This window comes from Papio anubis, chromosome 9 (assembly GCF_008728515.1).
Source record: "Papio anubis isolate 15944 chromosome 9, Panubis1.0, whole genome shotgun sequence".
Lineage (NCBI taxonomy): Eukaryota > Metazoa > Chordata > Mammalia > Primates > Cercopithecidae > Papio > Papio anubis.
In genome coordinates, this window is record NC_044984.1 from 26,221,153 (window position 1) to 26,241,932 (window position 20,780).

General features: G+C 36.3%; 1 protein-coding gene across 1 annotated transcript in view; it reads left to right on the forward strand.

Annotated features, from left to right (window-relative positions):
• Positions 1-20,780, forward strand: part of LOC100998770 (serine/threonine-protein kinase 38-like) — a 43,058-nt gene that overhangs the window by 14,828 nt on the left and 7,450 nt on the right. The window contains exons 2-11 of the mRNA XM_031650366.1: positions 994-1,138; positions 5,450-5,501; positions 11,308-11,430; positions 11,943-12,026; positions 15,312-15,435; positions 16,928-17,082; positions 17,447-17,549; positions 17,729-17,790; positions 19,772-19,889; positions 20,330-20,453. Coding sequence (XP_031506226.1) covers positions 994-1,138; positions 5,450-5,501; positions 11,308-11,430; positions 11,943-12,026; positions 15,312-15,435; positions 16,928-17,082; positions 17,447-17,549; positions 17,729-17,790; positions 19,772-19,889; positions 20,330-20,453 — 1,090 coding nt within the window. The remainder of the gene's footprint in view (positions 1-993; positions 1,139-5,449; positions 5,502-11,307; positions 11,431-11,942; positions 12,027-15,311; positions 15,436-16,927; positions 17,083-17,446; positions 17,550-17,728; positions 17,791-19,771; positions 19,890-20,329; positions 20,454-20,780) is intronic.

Here is a 20,780-nt window from a genome sequence, read left to right on the forward strand (position 1 = left end):
AATGTATGAACTGTTCTAGTCTTTTTATCCAGATATGGCCACGGTAGGCAAGTCTCTTAGGGTCAGTGCCCACCTGCCGCAGACACCAGAGTTCAGTCTTCCCCCCCGTCAAGTAGCCATTTTGCCACACTCCTTATCTAATAGTCCAGATTATCTCCTTTGAACCAGTACTTCGATTGTGTGGCCCAGTGATCTCTAAAAGTTGGCACTGGAATGCCTTTAAGCAGACATCCATCATCCAGTTAAGGCCACAGAGCTTCCCTATTGTTACCTGGCTTCATTCATACATTTCTGTTTCCTTCTTGGTTCCTATAGGCATTTGAGTTTCATTTGAAAATGCAATGGGCTGCACAGTCTGGAGAAGTATATTATACCTTGTTATAGCACTTTTTGGAATGACCCAGAATTCAGAATGAAATGGGGCAGCTATGAGCCCCATCCTAAGGGGCCTGTTTCTAAAAGTAGTTTCCCCCTACAATGTATGTAAAAACTGCTTTAGGCTGGTGTTTATATGCATATTTGATACAACACTTCATGTTTCATAGAATTCATAAGGCAGAAGCTACTTCTTACTATTTAACTAAACTGTATTAACTCTTAGGAGACTGACATTTATCAGGGACATAACTATTAGCACTATCTTACAGATTTTATTTAGTAATGAAATGACAAAATAGATGGAACTTTTCTTGTTTTGAATGCTTGTTGAATGTGACCTTTGTATATAAATGTGTCTATATTATATATGAATGCCACCAGTTCTTCTTTGCTGCCATTAACTCCTGGTTTTGCCACCACAATATGAATTTCTCTTGCTTTGGAAATAGTGCTTTTCTTTCTTCCCTAGCTTTGTATTATTTATCATGTGAAATACTTGGCTGTGTTAACTGTTAAGGTAGAATCTTTCTTAGTTGAAATTAAACAGTTCCAGAGTTTATTATAAAAGATAGCTTTTTTTCCCACTGAATAATTTGTTTTTCTATGTTGTTTCAGTTTCTGTTACTATGGCAATGACGGCAGGGACTACAACAACCTTTCCTATGAGCAACCATACCCGGGAAAGAGTGACTGTAGCCAAGCTCACATTGGAGAATTTTTATAGCAACCTAATTTTACAGCATGAAGAGAGAGAAACCAGGTATAGTAAGGGCTAATCAAAACTTTTTTTTTAGTTAAATAAGCTGTTGTGCTGTGAGTGGAATAGAAACTTGTTTTCCATGAATAATATGAATATTATGGATCCCTGCATGCTGTTTTTAAGTTTCCTGTACTGACAGTGCACATAACACGTGTTTTATTTTCACAGAGTAGTTTCCTGAGGTGCCCCAAGTCTTGTGTATCTATATACCCATATCACATGTCAATTATGTTTTCAACAAACCTTTTCCAAACAGGAAATTATGATATGTTTTTACATTTTCTTTTAAAGGGGCGCCTGGCTGGGTGTGGTGTGGCTCATGCCTATAATCCCAGCACTTTGGGAGGCCGAGGTGGGCAGATCACCTGAGGTTAGGAGTTCAAGGCCAGCCTGGCCAACATGGTGAAACCCCCATCTCTACTGAAAATACAAAAAATTAGCCGGGTGTGGGGGCAGGTGCCTGTAATTCCAGCTACTCAGGAGGCTGAGGCAGGAGAATTGCTTGAAGGTTGCAGTGAGCCAAGGCTGCAGTGAGCAAAGATCGTACCACTGCACTCCAGCCTGGGCAACAGAGTGAGACTCAAAAAGGATGCTTTATGAATGACTGACTTTACTCCAAAACCTTTTACAGTGTTGTGTGCATATCGGTGGGAAGAGAAGAATAAAAAAAGAATGACATGTTATTTTGCCTTTAGAAAACTTACAGTAAAGGAGATAACACACATAAATATTACATGAAAGAGTGAAGAATATTAAGATAAGTACAAGGAAGGGAGAATGTGCTTTTGTCCAGGCAACTGGGAAAGCTTTGTAAATAGTGGTGGCATTTAAACAGGGCTCTAAAGGAAGAAAACTATTTATATATGCATAAAAGGAAGGAGACAGAGGCAAAAGAGCAGGAGGGAAGGATATTAGAGACAGAAGAAATCACCAGGTCAGGCAGTGACCAATTTGGCTCAAGCACAGGATGTGCTAGATTTTAACATCCTGGGAGCCTTGGATTCTTTGTTAATGTAGCTCTTTTCATGGTAGTGGAGAACTTTGGATGTTTTTGAGCAGAAGAATCAAATGAAAACAAGTGTTTCTCTGGAAGGGAACTTTAGTTGTGATACAGAGAATAGTTTGGGGTCAGGGTGGGAATTAGAAACAGGAAAGGCTAGTGATGTAGTCCAGGTAAATGGAAAGAAGGCTTGAATTAGAATCGTGACAACAGAGAACTGACAAGAAAAATTGATAAAATGTGGCTACTAGCCAGATATGCAATATGAGGGAAATAAGTCAATGTTGCCACTGAAATTTCATGCCTGGGCAAACTGAGGGTGGTACAGTTTAAATGAAAGAGAGAGGAAGAGCCTAATTTAATTTTGGATGGATTTAACTGCAGATTAGATACAGGTACGGTGAGAATTAGTGAACTGGAAAATAATTCAGGAAACATAATTCCTAAAATAGGAATATGCAAAAGAGAGTTGAGAAACACAGAGAATCATAAGAAAAGCTGACATATCTCTAAAAGTTTTGAAAGGGAGGAAAGGAACGAGAATGGAGCAGAGGCAAACAAATAAAAAAAAAGAGCATCAGCAGAAATTCTAAAAGGTTCCATTTAGGCAGAAGGAAAGGGATCACAAGTAGAAGATCTAAATGGTAAGTAGGTGGATAAATCTCAACAAAAATTCTATAAAGCAACAGAAATAATAGCGATAATATCTTACACATTAAAAATAGAATTATAGTATTTTCCAACAGCAAAATATAATTCAGGAAAGAAGTAATTAGAATGATGTTAGTAGAAAGGGCATAGAGATTAGCTTCAGAGTTTGACAAATGATGTTGTAATTTCTAGAGTAACCATAAAATGATAAAAATAGAGTTTGTAATTTCCAGACTAGCAGAAGGAAAAAATTGGACTGAGCAAAAAAAAAAAGTCAGTTCAAAAGAATGCAAGAGAGAAAAACTGAAATACCAAAAATGGAAAAAATGAAATACCAAAATAAAAAGTGCAAGATAAGTTCGAAATAAATATAAATATATCAATAATTAAATGAATGATAAGGTAATTAAAGTCTCTGGAAGTGATTATATCATCCTGGGAGAGTGAATAAAGTAGAAGAGAACCAAGGAAGAAAAAGCAGGCACTTAAAAAAATTCCTCAGAATTTCGAAGGTTCATTGTCTTTACTTGCTGCAGTGTTAAAGTAATTCAGTTCGCTTTCTATTTCCACATAAAGGAAAGTAACAATAAAATTATCTGCATTATTAAAAAAAAAAAAAGTCATCTCAGCTTGATGCCAGTGGAAGTCAAACAATCAGCTCATATTTTCTAAAAGCTTATACTTTAAGAAAATATGTGTTGTATTTTTAAGGCTTAACTAATTGGAGAAATGCATAAGCCCAATAAATTTCTAATCAGAGCAAAGCGTAAGAGCATTTTAGGTGGAAAACTATTTTTAAAAAAGGTACAACAGAAATCATGGATCTTCCTGTTTAGATATGGTAGAAATGGATAAAAGTTACTGTATCTCTTCCAGAATGAGGAATGATTTCATGAAGTGTTAGTCTTGGCAATAACTGAGGAAAGGGACAGTGGAAATTCAACAGAAGAATAAAGTTGCTTCTATGTTGATAGGTCCTCCCAGAATAATGGTCCTCTTACTCTCTGGATTCTGTCTGCAGAGGAGAAAACTGAAAATCATTCAACAAGCAGCACTGAAGTGCCTGGGGGTGGGTGATGGCAGCACCGACGCTGATGTTAGGAGATTATTCTCATCTAAGGGTTGGGGTCTAGGGGAAATAATGCATAAACAAAAGATACAAATCAGTGTAATAAGCACCAAGGTAGGTGCCTATGACAAGCACTGAGGAAACGTGATGGAGGATATACTCTTAGGCCTCATCCTCTCCAGTGGGGTGCTGATGTATCAACAGCCTTTAAATGTTACAACTCTTCTATAAGAAAGAAAAATAAGTGATCTTAATGATGGTTTAGGAAAAAACTTACCTTTGGACATGTAGCCATGAATAACAAATATCAAAAAAGTTGTGAGAGGGTTTCAGTCCTTAACCCTTATACCCATTCAGTTAAATCCTGAAAAGTTACTGTTATTCTGACACACTCCAAAACTAATTAGGAGGAGTTCTACTAGGTTTATATTTAGGGAAAACCAATACAGTAGAAATAAAATAGTAACATTCACTAGGAAATGAGTTGCAAAATGTGTTCCACAACCATCTCTGTAGTTTTAGTTACTTCATCCATACTGCCCTTACGTCAAATGCTTAGCTTAACTAACTTCAAGGGTGCTGTTTAAAAAAAAATGAGTAACTGAACCTGGCTGTACCTAGAAAAGCAAATGTTGTGGTAGCTAGTGGGTTTGTTTTTTTTTTTTTTAATATTTATTTATTTATTTATTTATTTATTTATTTATTTACTTACTTACTTAGAGACAGAGTCTCGCTCTGTCGCCCAGAGCAGTGTGCAGGAGTGCAGTGGCACAATCTCGGCTCACTGCAACCTCTGCCTCCCGGGTTCAAGCAATTCTTCTGTCTCAGCCTCCCAAGTAGCTGGGACTACAGGCGCCCACCACCACGCCCGGCTAATTTTTTTTGTAGTTTTAGTAGACACAGGGTTTCACAGTGTTAGCCAGGATGGTCTCTATCTCCTGACCTCGTGATCCACCGCCTTGGCCTCCCAAAGTGCTGGGATTACAAGTGTGAGCCACCGTGCCTGGCCGCTAGTGGGTTTTTACAAATACACATGTATGACTTCCCAATTTTCAAATAATTTTAATACAATAAAATAAATGCAGTTGCATTGAACATTTTTCCTTGATAAATTAAGGAAAACTGAGTTTAGAGTTTAAGTGAGGGACTTAGCCAAGCTCATTTAGCTAATAAGTGTTAGAACCAGGGATATCTACCTTAAAATTTTATACTTTTAGTCATTATAGTCATCTTTTTGTATTTCTAATATAAGCATTGTGAAATATTAATGATATTCGTGGACTGAACATTAAATAGCAGAGTTTTCCATATTAGAACATCAGTCATTGCCAACATTTCATTTAGGCAGGAGAGTGAAGTAAGCTTTAGAAGTAAATTATTCATTTGGCCATATGAGAAAGCAAAATCTGGGTTTGTTTTTTGAGAAAGAAAACTATTCTTAGTGATTATCTTGATCCAACTTGAAAGATTTTTTTTTTTTTTTAAGCCTAGCAAGCTGAAGTGGTTAACTTGAATAAATAAATGTATATTTCTTAAGTGGGAATAGTTAGGAATGTGTTTAAAATTTAAATTGTTTTTTTCCTTTGAAAAGGCAGAAGAAACTAGAAGTGGCCATGGAAGAAGAAGGATTAGCAGATGAAGAGGTAATGTCATTACCTATAGTTACCGTACAAAAGCACCCCCAGTGACCTTTCATTCATTTGACATCAGCTATTTTATAACTTAAATAATGTGCATTTTATCATTTGAATATGGGCTTCTTTCTTTGCTGCTGTCATGGATATCTTTTATTGATATCTTTAGAAAGAGGCAGGTTTTCTTTTTTTTTTCTTTTTAATTCCAAGAACACATATTCAGAGAACATTGCCTACTGTATTTTAGGTGTGTGGAACAAGAAAGGCAAGCTACAGGAGGAATTAACCAATTGCCAATTCTTCTAAAAATTTTTTCTAAATATTCTTTTAAAGCTATCTATTTCTCTAATTCAGTGCTATTACCCTAGTTGAAACTACTATATATTTTAACCTGAAAAATAACTGTCCCCAACTGGTCTCCCCATTTCCCACCCCTAGTTTTTCTGCGTACTGCAGCTAGAGTAATCAGTCTAAAAATAGATTTGATCACATCACTGTTGTGCTTAATAACCCTTCACTGGCTGCCTTATCTCAGGATATGGGCAAGCTCTTTAACATTGGTGTACACGACCCTTCACTAGTTGGCCTCTGCTTCTCTCTCTCTAGCCTCACTTCTTGTCACCCACCCCTCATGCTGACAAGTATGAATTTCTTTGATGTCCCCTGTCTTGCCTGTGGACCTTTTCACATGCTCTTTCTGCTGCTTGGAACTCTTCCTTACTCCTACCTAACTCCCATTATTCTTAAGAATCTTTAGTAGCTGGGCATGGTGGGGCATGCCTGTAGTCCTAGCTACTTGGTAGGGTAGAGGTGGGAGGATCACCTGAGCCTGGGAGTTTGAGGTTGCCATGAGCTATGATACGTCATTTCACTCCAGCCTGGGCAAAGAAGCAGCTTTAGGCCTCACTTCAGGCATCACTTCCACTGGGAAATCTTCCTTAACCTCTCAAGGTACCTTCTGTATTCTACTGTTCCTATCCCCATGGGAGCCTTAAAATACAGTCTTCCCAAAGACTAGACACTGTAACGTCTTGTTGAGCATTACATCTCCACAGCTGTCTGGCAGAGCTAAAACAAATATTTGGTGAATAAACGAATAATGACTTTTGCCCTCAAGGAGTTTTAGATTAGGAGAGGGAGAGTGAGTGTGTGTGTGTAAAAATACGTACGCATGATAGAATGTGGTGAACTTTGAAAATATAGAGAAGATTTTTCCTCTAATTCAGAGGATCAGAAAAGGTTTCATAGAAGAAGTAACAATTGATTTGAATTGTAAAGAATGGGTAGAATTTACATTAGAGGTAAGAGGTGTATACAAAATAATACGTATACAGAATAATGAGTTTACATTTGAGCTATAAAGGGTGCAATAAAAGGAAATAGCGAAGTAAGTTGATAGCACACCATGGAAAGCTAGGTTTAGAATAGTTTACTAAAAAAGGTATACTTTAGTACTAGGCAATAGGGAGTCACAACCTAGATTGATTAGTTTAACATGCTGAGTGCAGTGGCATACACCTGTAATCCCAGCACTTTGGGAGGCCACGATAGGAGGATCACTTGAGCCCAGGAGTTCAAGATCAGCCTGGGAAATATAGTAAGACCTGTTCTCTACAAAAAAATTTAAAAATTAAGCATCGTGTCGTATGTATGTAGTCCCAGCTACTCAGGAGGCTCAGATGGGAGGATCACTTGAGCTCAGAAGGTGGAGGCTGCGGGAGCTGAGATCATGCCATTGCACTCCAGCCTGGTTGACAGAGTGAGAGACGTCTAAAAAAAAAAAAAAAAAAAAAGAGTTTCTGTATTTAAAGAGTAGACCATCATCAAATGATTAATTGAAATCAAATCAGTATCTAATCTTCCCTGTACCTTTCCTAGGACTGTACCTGTTCCTTATAGTTGCAATGTTTAAATCAAATACGGTGTTTTATGATTTATACTAAAGGTGGTAACTTTGCTAATCAGTTGACTCAATCTAGAAAACTCAAATGTTTTTACATTTAAAATTATCTATTATTATTTACATAACATTAATATTTTAAAAGCTCATTTATGTCCTTTAAATTTTAGTGAGAAAGGTAGTGACTTAAATCTGTATTCCAATCTATAGAGAAAAAATAAGACTGAGCATATCTTTCCTCATTTTAAAATTAGAATTACAAATTTCTTATAATTAATAACCATATAATTGTATTTATATATTATATATCATTATATTGATACAGAAATCTTAAATATCAGATCTTAATTTGAAGTGTAGGGAAGAGACCGCAAAAACAGATGCCCAAGCATTAAGCAGGCGACGGAAGTGAGACAAGCTGGCCAGGTTAGTTTCATAGTGGCATCTAGGGTTATATATTCTTTTGATCCAGATATACTTTGTTTCCATATTCAACTTATATGATTTTTTTGCTTCCACAAAGAAATGTATTAATATTTTTCCTCTTTAAAAAATATTTATTATTTTCTTAAATATTGAGCCTCACAGTTTATCTCTGGGCAAAGACATGCCACTTTTCACATTGCTGTAATAAGAGTCCCAGCCCACTTGGACATGTCTCCTGGGGACTGGCATCAGTGGTGGGGACTGACAAATGAGGGAACCAAGGCTCATCTAAAGGGGATTGCTACCATTGGGCCCTGTGGCCAAAGCCCTGTTTTTCCAGAGAAGCTGTCAATCTGGATTTTTTTGCGGAATAACCAATCACCTGTTTTTGAAAACCAACTTGCAGTCCAAATCAAATATATCTGTAGGCTGAATATAGTTTGTAGCTTCCTGTTTGCAACTTCTGGTCCGCATCAGCAAGTAGTAACTACAGTTACAGCTATTTTCTCTAATTTTTCTGGATAACTTGTAGAAAATAGGAGATGATTTTTCCATAAAAAGTCAGTGGCCCATGATTCCAGTTTATACAACTTCTAATGTTTTTCTGTACAAATGTTTTTAATTCCACAAGTGCTTATTATTAGGCCCCATGCTAGAGCCTGGATTATATCAAATTCTATAAAATAGACAAGCTCTCTCAACCTTAATATAAGTATGTTACAGCATCTTTATATGGGGTGGGCTTGATAAAAAATAAAATTGTTTCATAAAAATAAAAGATGAAGTTGCTAGCTGAACAGTTTTACATCTGAAAACTTTGTATGCATGTCTGTCTTATACAAATACTGGCCACCCTACAGATCGAGTTTGAGGAGCACCTATATAAAAAAGAAGGGAGAAAGGAAGAAAATTACTTTCTAGTTTCATCTCACTTACGAAAATCCCATTCAACATGGATTGTTATTTAACAAAAAACTAAATAGGCAAGTTCAGGCTATAAAAGAGAGTCGTGAAATGTTAAGCTGTCCACAGATTTTTGTTGTCTTCTTTGAAGAGGAAAGGATGCGATTACCAGAAGGATACTATTTGTCTTTCAAGGCTACTTAATCTATATAGATTGTGAGTAAATATATCAACAGGCTTTTTCACCAATTTTTTGTTTGTTTGTTTGTTTGTTTAACATGAATTTGCTTCAGCTACCTCTGGACCCCAACACTGATTCTAAGACAAAAATCATGGAATCGATTTTTTAAAAATAATGTAACAATGTTATAGGTGATGCTCATTTTTATAGAATTATGTGTTCCATACACTTGTGACTCTCTCTTTTTGCTATTAAATGGCTGTGGCCAAAACCACATAAATTGTTTGAGTGCTGCATTATACAAACTAGTAGACAATTTATGAAACTGTGTATAGCGAGGTCATCTTTTCCATTCAGATTAGGCAGGATTTCTGCAACTATATCCAACTGTACTGTTTTATAATCTATAAAGGGAGAGATTCAAAATATCTTTCAAAATTCTTATACTTATTTATGTAATTTTAAAAAAGCCCTCCTTAGCACTTCTTTAAAGGACATGACACTATAGCGCCGCCAAGTGGCCTTTTAAAAATTAGTCTTAAAATTTTAAATCAGATACTTTTTGGAGCTATCTTTTGTTTTACTAGTAATTTATTTTATTATTCAAAAGGTATTTTTGAATACCTATGTGCAAAAAAAGGTATTCGTTATTGCATTTATGTAAAAAGCAGCAAAAAATAGTCTTCACTGTTGTTTTAGGCCACATTTGTTTTCTTAATTATATCAATGTAATTTTAGCTCCGTTAAAATATTTAAGTAGCTTCCCTTAAAGATGTTGTTATTTCAGGATATACATATATACACACATACACACACACACACACACGCATATATATTTTTGAGACGGAGTTTCGCTCTTGTCACCCAGGCTGGAGTGCAACAGTGGGATCTTGGCTCACCGCAACCTCCGCCCCCCGGGTTCAAGCGATTCTCCTGCCTCAGCCTCCTGAATACAGTTGCATGCCACCACGCCCTGCTGATTTTTGTATTTTTAGTAGAGACAGGGTTTCACCATGTTGGCCAGGATGGTCTCCATCTCCTGACCTGGTGATCCACCCACCTCAGCCTCCCAAAGTCCTGGGATTACAATAAGGCGCGAGCCACCGTGCCGGGCTTATTGCCTCACTTCTTAATGAAAAAAATTATATTTCATTGTTGCTTGCTTACTTTTTCCATAGTACTATTGTATTTTATACTCAATATCAGATGTGGAAAAAGACATTAAAGACATTAAAAAAAGACATTAGGCAAAGCCTGTTAATTTATGTGCTTGATTTTTATCTTCATTACTGTCGTAATTTACCCATTGGTGTGCCTTAGTGTATAACTTCATTTAGCTGTTTGAAGACATTTCTTGATTTTATCTTCTTAGATGAACTTTGTTAGAAGTGTCAGAATTCCATTGCATCGATAATACATGTTTACATACATATTTCTAATTAATAGTTCACCTAACCCTTTTAAAAACAGATATACACAGGAGTAGGGAGAGGCTATGCCATGAGCTGCATTTAGAAGCAGTGTTTCTAAGCTGTTACTGTCATTTTGACTTGTCTGTCCCTCCGAACTGAACCACTAACAGCTTGACAGGATTCAGTTGAAGATGAACAGGAGTTAAATTTTTTCACGGATACTGTTTCTTTTCCACTTAGTGTTTCCTCTACGAGGAGCTAACTGTGTCAAAAAACAGAATTTTGATTGGTGAGGGGGGAAAAATGAAGTTTGGATTAATAAAATAAATGCCTGTTCGAAATGTAACCTTCAGGTATTTCACAGTGTTGCTTATTAATGGAAGTTATTTTTTGTGGCCTTTGTAGAATCAGTTATAAAATTACCGACTTGGATATTTTAATGACTTCTTCTTGTAATTGTTTTTGCAATTTTATATTTTCAGGAAGTTGTATGCCAGTTCTCAAGCAGTTAATTAAAATTTGCCCAAGAGTAAATTCTATCACAAGTAAATCTCTTTGGAAACACTACGATTATGTTGTTACTTCATTGTCACAAGTCTCAGTAGTTGTGAAAGAGCAACCTTGGAAGTTAAGGGATTGAAGCAAAGCAGATTTCCTGACAGAATAAAAATCAGTATCCGAATACTATTCAAATTTCCTAACACTTAATTTTTATTTATGGAATTAAGTTACCATATAGATGAAAGAATAAGTTATACATATATATAGACAAATATGATGGACTAGATAACATATTTAACGGCGTCCACTTCAAGAGTAAAGATTTATCAATTGTTAAAAATTTTTAAAATTTTCCTTAAAATGTTTTAGCCTAATAGTATATTACATGTTAGTGCTATCATTTATTTTTATGTGCATCTTTTAATACTAGAAGCTCCTTCAAAAAAACCTGATTATAAAATCATCCTTTTAAATTGTCTTTTTTTTAAATAGAAAAAGTTACGTCGATCACAACACGCTCGCAAAGAAACAGAGTTCTTACGGCTCAAAAGGACCAGACTTGGCTTGGATGACTTTGAGTCTCTGAAAGTTATAGGAAGAGGAGCTTTTGGAGAGGTGTGCTTCTTTTTAAAAGTCATTACTGCTACAAATATGTATCTTAAGATAATTTAAAATGTGTGTTAAAATATTAACACACATTTTAATGTAATGTGTGTTACATTACACATTACATTAATGTGTAATCCCAACACTTTGGGAGGCTGAGGTGGGTGGATCACCTGAGGTCAGGAGTTTGAGGCCGGCCTGGCCAGTGAAACCCTGTCTCTACTGAAAATACAAAAATTACTTAGGCGTGGTGGCGGGTGCCTGTAATCCCAGCTACTTGGGAGGCTGAGGCAGGAGAATCACTTGAACCCAGGAGGCGGAAGTTGCAGTGAGCTGAGATCCCACCATTGCACTCCATCCTGGGCGACATGAGTGAAACTCCGTCTCAAAAAATATATATATATATTTCTTGAAATGCCAACACTGGCAAATTCCTGCTTTCTTTAAGGGAAGCTGCTTTTCATTACTGAACAAATAGTAGTGACTATGTAACATTTATAATATATGTTTTTATATTTTAGGTGCGGTTGGTCCAGAAGAAAGATACAGGCCATATCTATGCAATGAAGATATTGAGAAAGGCTGATATGCTTGAAAAAGAGCAGGTATGAGTTCTTTAACACATGTAATATAAAGGAGCATCCACTGACGAGGTGTTAAGAGTGTTTATATTAGAATTTTTAAGAAGCAATTTACACATCTTACTACATAAGTTATTAACTTTTTGGTAGCCTGTTTTAGTGTTTCTCAATTCTTTTAAGGTTTCTTCCAAGTTTAAAATCTATGTATTAGTCTGCTTAGACTTCCATAACAGAACACAACAGGCTGATTAGCTTAAACAACAGAAACTTATTTTCTCACAGTTTTGGAGGCTACAAGTCAAAAATGAAAGTTCGGGCAGGTTTTGGTTTCTGGTGAGGCCTCTCTTCCTGGCTTGCAGATGGCCACCTTTCACTAAGTTTTCACATGGCCTTTCCTTGGTGTGTGCGGGGACACACACTCCTGTGAGAACTCTCTGGTGTCTCTTCTTATAAGGACACTAATTCCACCCTTATGACCTCATTTAACCTTAATTAATTCCCTAAGGGTCCATCTCCAAATACAGGCTTAATGGAGATTAAAGCTTTACTCTGTGAATTTTGTAGATGCATGAACATTCAGTCCGTACCTTCTGAAATACCTTCTTTTCTGACTACAGTGAAAATAAAGGACAGTTCTTGGCTCCCAGAATCCCTATCACATATCAGATAATCAAAACTAGTCTCCTGGAAATTTGCTGATTTTACATATTTCTAAAATCTGTAACTTTATAAATATTCTGGGCTCTCTCCATGTTTCCTGTGCCTTAATGCAGTTACAGGGGGTGTCTTCGAGTAAAGGAGTGATGGCTTTTTGAAGATTTAAGGAGGGAAATTGTGAAATGGTCATTTTCAGGTGTGGGAGAGCAGACCTGCTAAAGAAATGCAATTGAAGGCTCATTGAGATTTGCAGTCCTGAATTTAAAGTGAAACCCATTGGCATAGTTGGGTGATTTTTCACCGTAGTTTCAGTTAGGGTAGGAAGGTAATAGGAACTATCTGGAGACAGGGTTATAGGGGATTTTGTTGATGACAGGCTATGATTCTCCAGAGGGAAGAGGTTTGGAAGGCAAGGAAGGTTGAGATATGAGTTGGATTAGAGAACTGTAGATAATGATGGGAATAAGGATGTGGGTAAAGATGCATAGGCTCAGAGACAAGGAGGTCAACAGGAATCTAACTTAGCCATAATGGGATTAGTCCTACTAGGGTATAATAGGAAGGACAGAAGGAAGCAGTTAGTTCCAGCTGTAGTGTAGATACCAGCTACATGTGGCTGCTGGACACAAATTGAGATATCTAGCAAATAAGACTTGGTGCAAAAAAAAAAAAAACCCATAAAATATTTCTATGATTTTTATATTGATTACATACTGAAGTGATAATATTTGGATATATTAGGTTATATAAACTATATTATTAAAAATAATTTCACTCTGTATGTGGCTTCTAGAAAATTAAAAAATTACATATATGACTTGCGTTACATCTGTACTGGACAACCCTTGGTCTAGAATATTTTGTGGGAAGTTAAGGAGCCTCTGGACCACTGCTCTTTCCTGTGGGGAGGTGGGGGGCGGAAATCTCACTGTAGCCCAACGTTTACTTGCTTTTGCATTTTGGGGTTTTTACCCCTGTATAAATTAATTTGCATTTGTTACCACTGAATTTTGTCTTAGAAAGCTTTTTTCTACTTAGTTCTAATACAGCAGTATTTTAACTTTTATCACATTTATTTTAATGCAAACCACCCCCGCAAAATTAAGTAGCAACTGATCTCCCCACTATTGTTGTACCAGATTACCACAGGTCATACTTTCCAACCTTTGCATCCTGTTTTGGAAAGAGATCCTGTAATTTGGCTTTAAACCATTTAACAATAATCAAGTCATATTTATGTTGTAGCTGTTTTCCTTACACACCAGATGCAACACCAAAGTTTAGGGCTTTTCCTTACCACCTTAAATTGCTTCATGAAAGGTAATAGTGAGGCACTCTTGCTACCACTTTTCACTTAATGAAACAGATCCACAGAAATTATAAAGTATTTTCATGCCAGAAAACAAGTTCTTACTCCTCAACTCTTATGCTTTGATCTCAGAATATTTACTGCGCTAGGAGTAATTCCAAATATGACACTTTAAGCAGATCATATTTTATTATCATAAAACGGTTTACAAATGTATGTTCTCATGTGCTTTGGACCAGAGTTTATAATGTTTCACAGTGAAAATAGCAAAAGTATAAATCAGATCTTATTATTAACCTTTGGAAAAAGTGTGTAAATATATTAATGCAAAAGCTTCTGCAAACTGACCAGTTATACCAACCCCATAAATTATCCAGTTTATAAAATTTTCTAGTCTATAACATTTTCACATAATAGTATCTCTAGTAATTATGTGTCCGAGAAATCAGTGGCAAAATCCCCAAAAGTTACACGAATTTGCTGTAGCTAACATTTATAGATACGATAGAGGTTTTATGTTATAATACTAAATATAATATAAAGTTACTATAATTGTCACTATTTCTTAAAAAAACACCAAATAATGATCAAGCTGGGACCTTTAACAATTAAAAATAGTGTGCTATTTTTTGCCAACCTTGGCTTTGCTATACCAATTTACAGGGCATTGCTTACTCCTTTTTTTTTTTTTTTTTTTTGAGATGGAGTCTCATTCTATCACCAGGCTGGAGTGCAGTGACACGATCTCAGCTCACTGCATCCTCTGCCTACCAGGTTCAAGTGATTCTCCTGCCTCAGCCTCCCGAGTAGCTGGGACTACAGGCGCGTGCCACCACGCCCGGCTAATTTTTTGTATTTTTAGTAGAGACGGGGTTTCATCATTTTAGCCAGGATGGTCTCGATCTCTTGACCTCGTGATCCGCCCGCCTTGGCCTCCCAAGTGCTGGGATTACAGGCGTGAGCCGCTGTGCCCAGCCCAGCTTACTACTTTTAACTTTAAAAGTCACACTATGACCTTTACATGACAAAGCCAGGATCCTAGGCTGAGTAGAGATTCTGGTTAAAAAGTTGTTAGAATGATTCTTGCTCTACCTCAGAGGCCTTAGCCTCACATAATATACCTGTGGACCTCACCTTTTTAGACCTAAAGATATAAGCTAAAATAAACTATTTCTTGAGGTTCTCCATATTTGATGAGAATATGATCATTCATATATGTATCAAATCTTCTGAAATTCCATCTTTTCTTCATTAACTGTTATGGATGGATAAGTGTAAGAGATGAGTTTGACAAATGTGTGATGTGCTTACGATTATTTTTTTTCAAAAATATATTCATCTAGGTGGCCCATATCCGAGCAGAAAGAGATATTTTGGTAGAAGCAGATGGTGCCTGGGTGGTGAAGATGTTTTACAGTTTTCAGGATAAGAGGAATCTTTATCTAATCATGGAATTTCTCCCTGGAGGTAAAAGGAAACACTGTATCAATGACAGACTGATACAAGCACATCTTTATATGCAATAATAATTTTATTGGTGAGGTTTACTTTTATATTCCTTGCTCTGAGGCTTTACAGTGTCATAGTTTAAAAATATTTACTACCATATTGATGCTCATTTTTACCACAAACAGATTGTTTTAAAGGAATGATAAAGTTAGCACATTTTCAATATGACCGTTCTGGGTTCACTGATTGTTAGTGAAATTATGTTAGTTTATTTTGTGTTGTTACAAAAAAAATACCTGAGACTGTGTAATTTATAAAGAAAACAGGTTTAATCATTGCTCAGCAAAGAGGGCAAGGGGAAAAGAATGGCAATGGAGGGCAAAGAATACTTGCTTTTTTGTTTGTTTTGTTTTGTTTTTAATTTTTATTTTTTGAGATGAAGTCTCGCTCTGTTGCCTAGGCTGGAGTGCAGTGGTATGATTTTGGCGCACTGCAACCTCTGCCTCCCTGGTTCAAGCGACTCTCCTGCCTCAGCCTCCTGAGTAGCTGGGATTACAGGCGCCTGCCACCATGCCCAGCTAATTTTTTTGTATTTAGTCGAGACGAGGTTTCACCATATTGGCCAGGCTGGTCTCAAACTCCTGACCTCAAGTGATCCACCCACCTCAGCCTTCCAAAGTGTTGGGAATACAGGTGTGAGCCACTGCCCCCACCCCCCTATTTTTTTTTAAGCCTCAAAAAACATATGAAAAAAATGTAATCAGTTGTCAATTCTGTGTTGTAAGTGCACCAGTGTTTACAACAGTTAAAACTGTTAAAACTTTTAAAATTCCTTGAAAATAAAAGAATGTCTGCAGGTGCCTTTTTTTTAGTGGGATAATGTCCCACTAAACTCCAAAAGAATATATTTGGTTTCCAGGCGCACTATTCTGATTTTTTTGCAGTTTGACATTTTCCTTAGCAGTTAGTTGAGTGGTATATATTATTTCATTATCAGCTCTTTCGTGATTTGATTTCACATGGCGTCTGCCTTAAAACCATTAAAAGTCATGAAATTTCTGTTTATGCAATGGCACTTTTATTTGGCCCAAGATATGGTTAGAAATATACTGGGTAGGTCATAAAATGCAAACTCAGGAAAGCTAGCTGGGCATGGTGGCTCATGCCTGTAATCCCAGTACTTTGGGATGCTGAGGCAGGCAGATAGCTTGAAACCAGGAGTTTGAGACCAACCTGGCCAACATGGCAAAACCCCGTCTGTACTAAAAATACAAAAATTAGCTGGGTGTCGTGGCACACACCTGTAATCCCAGCTACCTGGGTGGCTGAGGCACGAAAACTGTTTGAACCCAAGAGGTGGAGGTTGCAGTGAGCCATGATCACACCACTGCACTCCAACCTGGGCAACAGAGTGAGACTGTCTCAAAAAAAAAAATCAAGAAAGCTTTTACAAGGTATTCCACCTTTGAGACATTTTCAATAATAATATATTTGACTTCCCTTTATTTAGGTGACATGATGACATTGCTAATGAAGAAAGACACCTTGACAGAAGAGGAGACACAGTTCTACATTTCAGAGACTGTTCTAGCAATAGATGCGATCCACCAGTTGGGTTTCATCCATCGGGATATTAAGCCAGACAACCTTTTATTGGATGCCAAGGCATGTGAATAAACTGGTGAATTACTAGGCTGTTGATTATTTTTTTAGAGCAGTAGAGCTGATTTCGTGAGTGGATATCAGCAACTGCAATTTAGAATATTGCTAAACAACATTATTTTGTATGATAAGGTACTAGGAGACAACTTGAGAATGAAATGACAACAGGGAATATGGCTCTCTTTTTATCTCCCTCCATTTTCTACTTTTAAAAATCATCATCATCAGATACTTATAATTTTACATTTTACTTGTATAAATCCCAAGCTAAGAATTGTTATAACAATTGGCATTTAACAGAGGAGTTTATAACAAGGCTTTTTGTTTTCAAAGTTAATATAATCTAATTTTACTGGATTTTTTTTAGGGTCATGTAAAATTATCTGATTTTGGTTTGTGTACGGGATTAAAGAAAGCTCACAGGACTGAATTTTATAGAAATCTCACACACAACCCACCAAGTGACTTCTGTAAGTTTGGTTTTGTTTGTTTGTTTTGTTTTTCCCCTGGTTAAGATACTGTAGAGAACGGAAGGTTCTTTCCCTTTCCCCACTCCTTAATCCACTGTGTTTTAGATGTATATGTGTGATTTTGTTTTTGTGGAGAGCATTTTTCTCTCGTGATTACAATTCCATATTGTTGAAATTAGCATTTCAGAACATGAACTCAAAGAGGAAAGCAGAAACTTGGAAGAAGAACAGGAGACAACTGGTGAGTCAACCAGTTTTTAAGAAAGAATTTTGTGCCTTGGTTCTAAAATCTTAACTGGTTTTAACTTGATTATTTGTATCTTTATAATAATTAGTATTCACTTCGTAACAATGATAGCGCTTGTTTTGGAATCACACGGTTTTCTTAGTTTCTCTGTTAAGTTTCCTTGCCTGTAAAGCAAAGTGTTGGTTTTTACTTTATAACTTTAGAGTACTTGACTGAGCATACCTATGAGTAAGCTGTTTACTAGTAATTAGCACTTTAAATAAAACTCACTGAGGTGAATGCAACTGTAATGAATGCCTTGTGATTTCCATTTTTCATACCTGTGTTATATAAATCCTGATACAACAAATATCAATCAGCAAGTAAAGTGGTTGTGAGTTTCTAAGAACTTCTTTATAGACAAAGTAAACAGGAAGTTTGGGATGTAAACAGTGTTACAATAAAACAGATAAAATTTGAAAAAGCTGGCTTTGCCACAGATAAATTTAATTACCCCTTTAATATAGAATTACATGATTTTTCACCCTATACTATTTCCTCTCTGTAACTGAGCAGATAGAATAATTGCTTCCCCTTCCTCCTCTTTCCCTTTGTCCTGTTAACATGGTCCATGAACTGTCTACAGGTTAAGAATGTGCCTTTGGATTTTGTTTTCCTCGTTTCTTATAAAATGCCTGGCACATACAGACACTCTATAAATATTTGTTCAACCAACTGATGAAAGGAAAACTCACCATTCCCTTAGGAAAGTCAATAGACTGAAAAATAACAGGCTAATACCCTCTAAAACCAAATAAAATGACCTTTGCATTATTGAGTTTATATCATTAACCTAAGTGACTGCAAACTTCCTATGCTTGTAAAAACATTTCAGTATTTTAAAATGTATTCAGTTACACATTAAGGAGAGACGCTTTGTTTTACTTTTAAAATGTGTCAGTTTTAGATTAGGTTTTGCGATTGAGAATAATTGCAATATTCCCTATTTTTAAAGGGGAAAAACTGAATACTGCTTAAAATTATGGTGGGGGAATTCTGTACCCCCCCATTTACAAAATATTCATAGGTGATTACTCAGGTATGTGTTTTATTATTCTCATGGCCAGTAGTTGCCAAGCCTTAGATCAAGTGTTTCCCAAGGGAGAAGTAGAGAGGACTCAGTGTTTGAGGCAGGAAATTTCTTTAGCACTTGGATCCCCTGCCCTCTAAATGCCAGTCATGTCACTGAGATGACAAAATCTGCAGTCATACATTTTGCCATGGCTCCAAGAGTACTATCCCTAGTTGACAATTACTGCCTTGTAGAAATCACTTTTGTAAGATTTTATATGAATTAAGAATTAAAAACTGCATAGCTTCCTAATAGATAAGCAGTACCCTGGAACTACATTTATAATGAAAATACCTCATGCTTATTTTTATAGTTGGTAGTGTACAAAACACATCCGTTTATCATTTCATCTTCCTATCAACTCTATTAAGGCAGGTATTATTATTCCAGTTTTATGTAAGCAGAAGCTGAGCCTCAGAGAAATTAAATAATTTGCCCAAGAACACATTAGTAGTGAGTGGGGAAGCCAGGTCTTCTAGGTTCAACTTTTTCATTCTTTTTGAAATAGACTGAAGGCTATATATAAAAAAACTTCATTGAGCTTCTTGTGGGGGCAGAAATAATATATTCTTTTAAAATGCCTGGCACATATGGACACTATAAATATTTGTTCAACCAAGTGGGGAAAGGAAAACTAATTCAGCATTCCCTCAGGAAAGTCAACAGACTGAAAAATAATAGGCTATAACATATTATCTGACTCACTACCTACCACTAAGCCTTGCACATGATTAACATGCAAAATAAATATAATAAGTGAAAATTTAACTCCTCTATATATTGCTTTTTCTAGTACTAAGCCATCCTCAGATAGATAGTTTTTAAATGTTAAGAATGCTGGTTTGACAAGCTGCTCCTTTGTAGGCATATTCCACAGTTGGGACACCAGATTACATTGCTCCAGAAGTATTCATGCAGACTGGTTACAACAAATTGTGTGACTGGTGGTCTTTGGGAGTGATTATGTATGAAATGCTAATAGGTATGTTTTATCATTCATTTATGTACAAAACATGTATATTTCCTTGAGTGCCACTGTTTGAATATATTACAGATATCATTGACTAAAATATTTGAGGTGTTTTAAACTTAATTCTGATGTTCCCCCAATGTTAAATACATACTGATCAATACCAGTGAGCTCTCCAGGGATCCTGTTTCAGGAAGGTGGGTATTTAACCCAGACTCCCACGTATAAAAGTGGTTATCTTCATAGCTTTTCAGGTAAAAGGGGAGGCAGCGCTTTAAATCCTTTATTTTATTGACTTTATTAGCAATGTTATTGTAAATTGATGAATGGTGGCATTTTTGACTATTAAATAGGCACTCAGGGTTGTTTGGTTTCTTGTAGCACATGTTTGGTGGGTATAACTTCACTGATCACAAAGCTGATGAAATGTTTTTTATTTATTTGATACCTAGGATATCCACCTTTCTGCTCTGAAACACCTCAAGAAACATACAGAAAAGTGATGAACTGGAAAGAAACTCTGGTATTTCCTCCAGAGGTACCTATATCTGAGAAAGCCAAGGACTTAATTCTCAGGTTAGTGGTTAAATTCCTAGAGGAGTTCACAGTGTCTTAAAATTTCCTAAGAACCTAAAAGACTCATTTCACTTTTGTGGGGGAAGAGGGGATGTATACACTGATGTATACAGTCAAAGAGATCAATAAAGGTGTTTTTAAAAATGTAAACTCTTAAAAGGAAGTATGTGGAAAAAAAATTAGGAATTAAAAAGAGGGAGGAGGTCTTGTATTGCTTCAGTTACTGATACATATAAAAGCAGGTCACTTCTGTTAGAATGCAATGATCTGATTCCATTAAAGAGAAGAGGGAAAATGTTAATAGCAGATTCCTGTCATGAAAAGTAT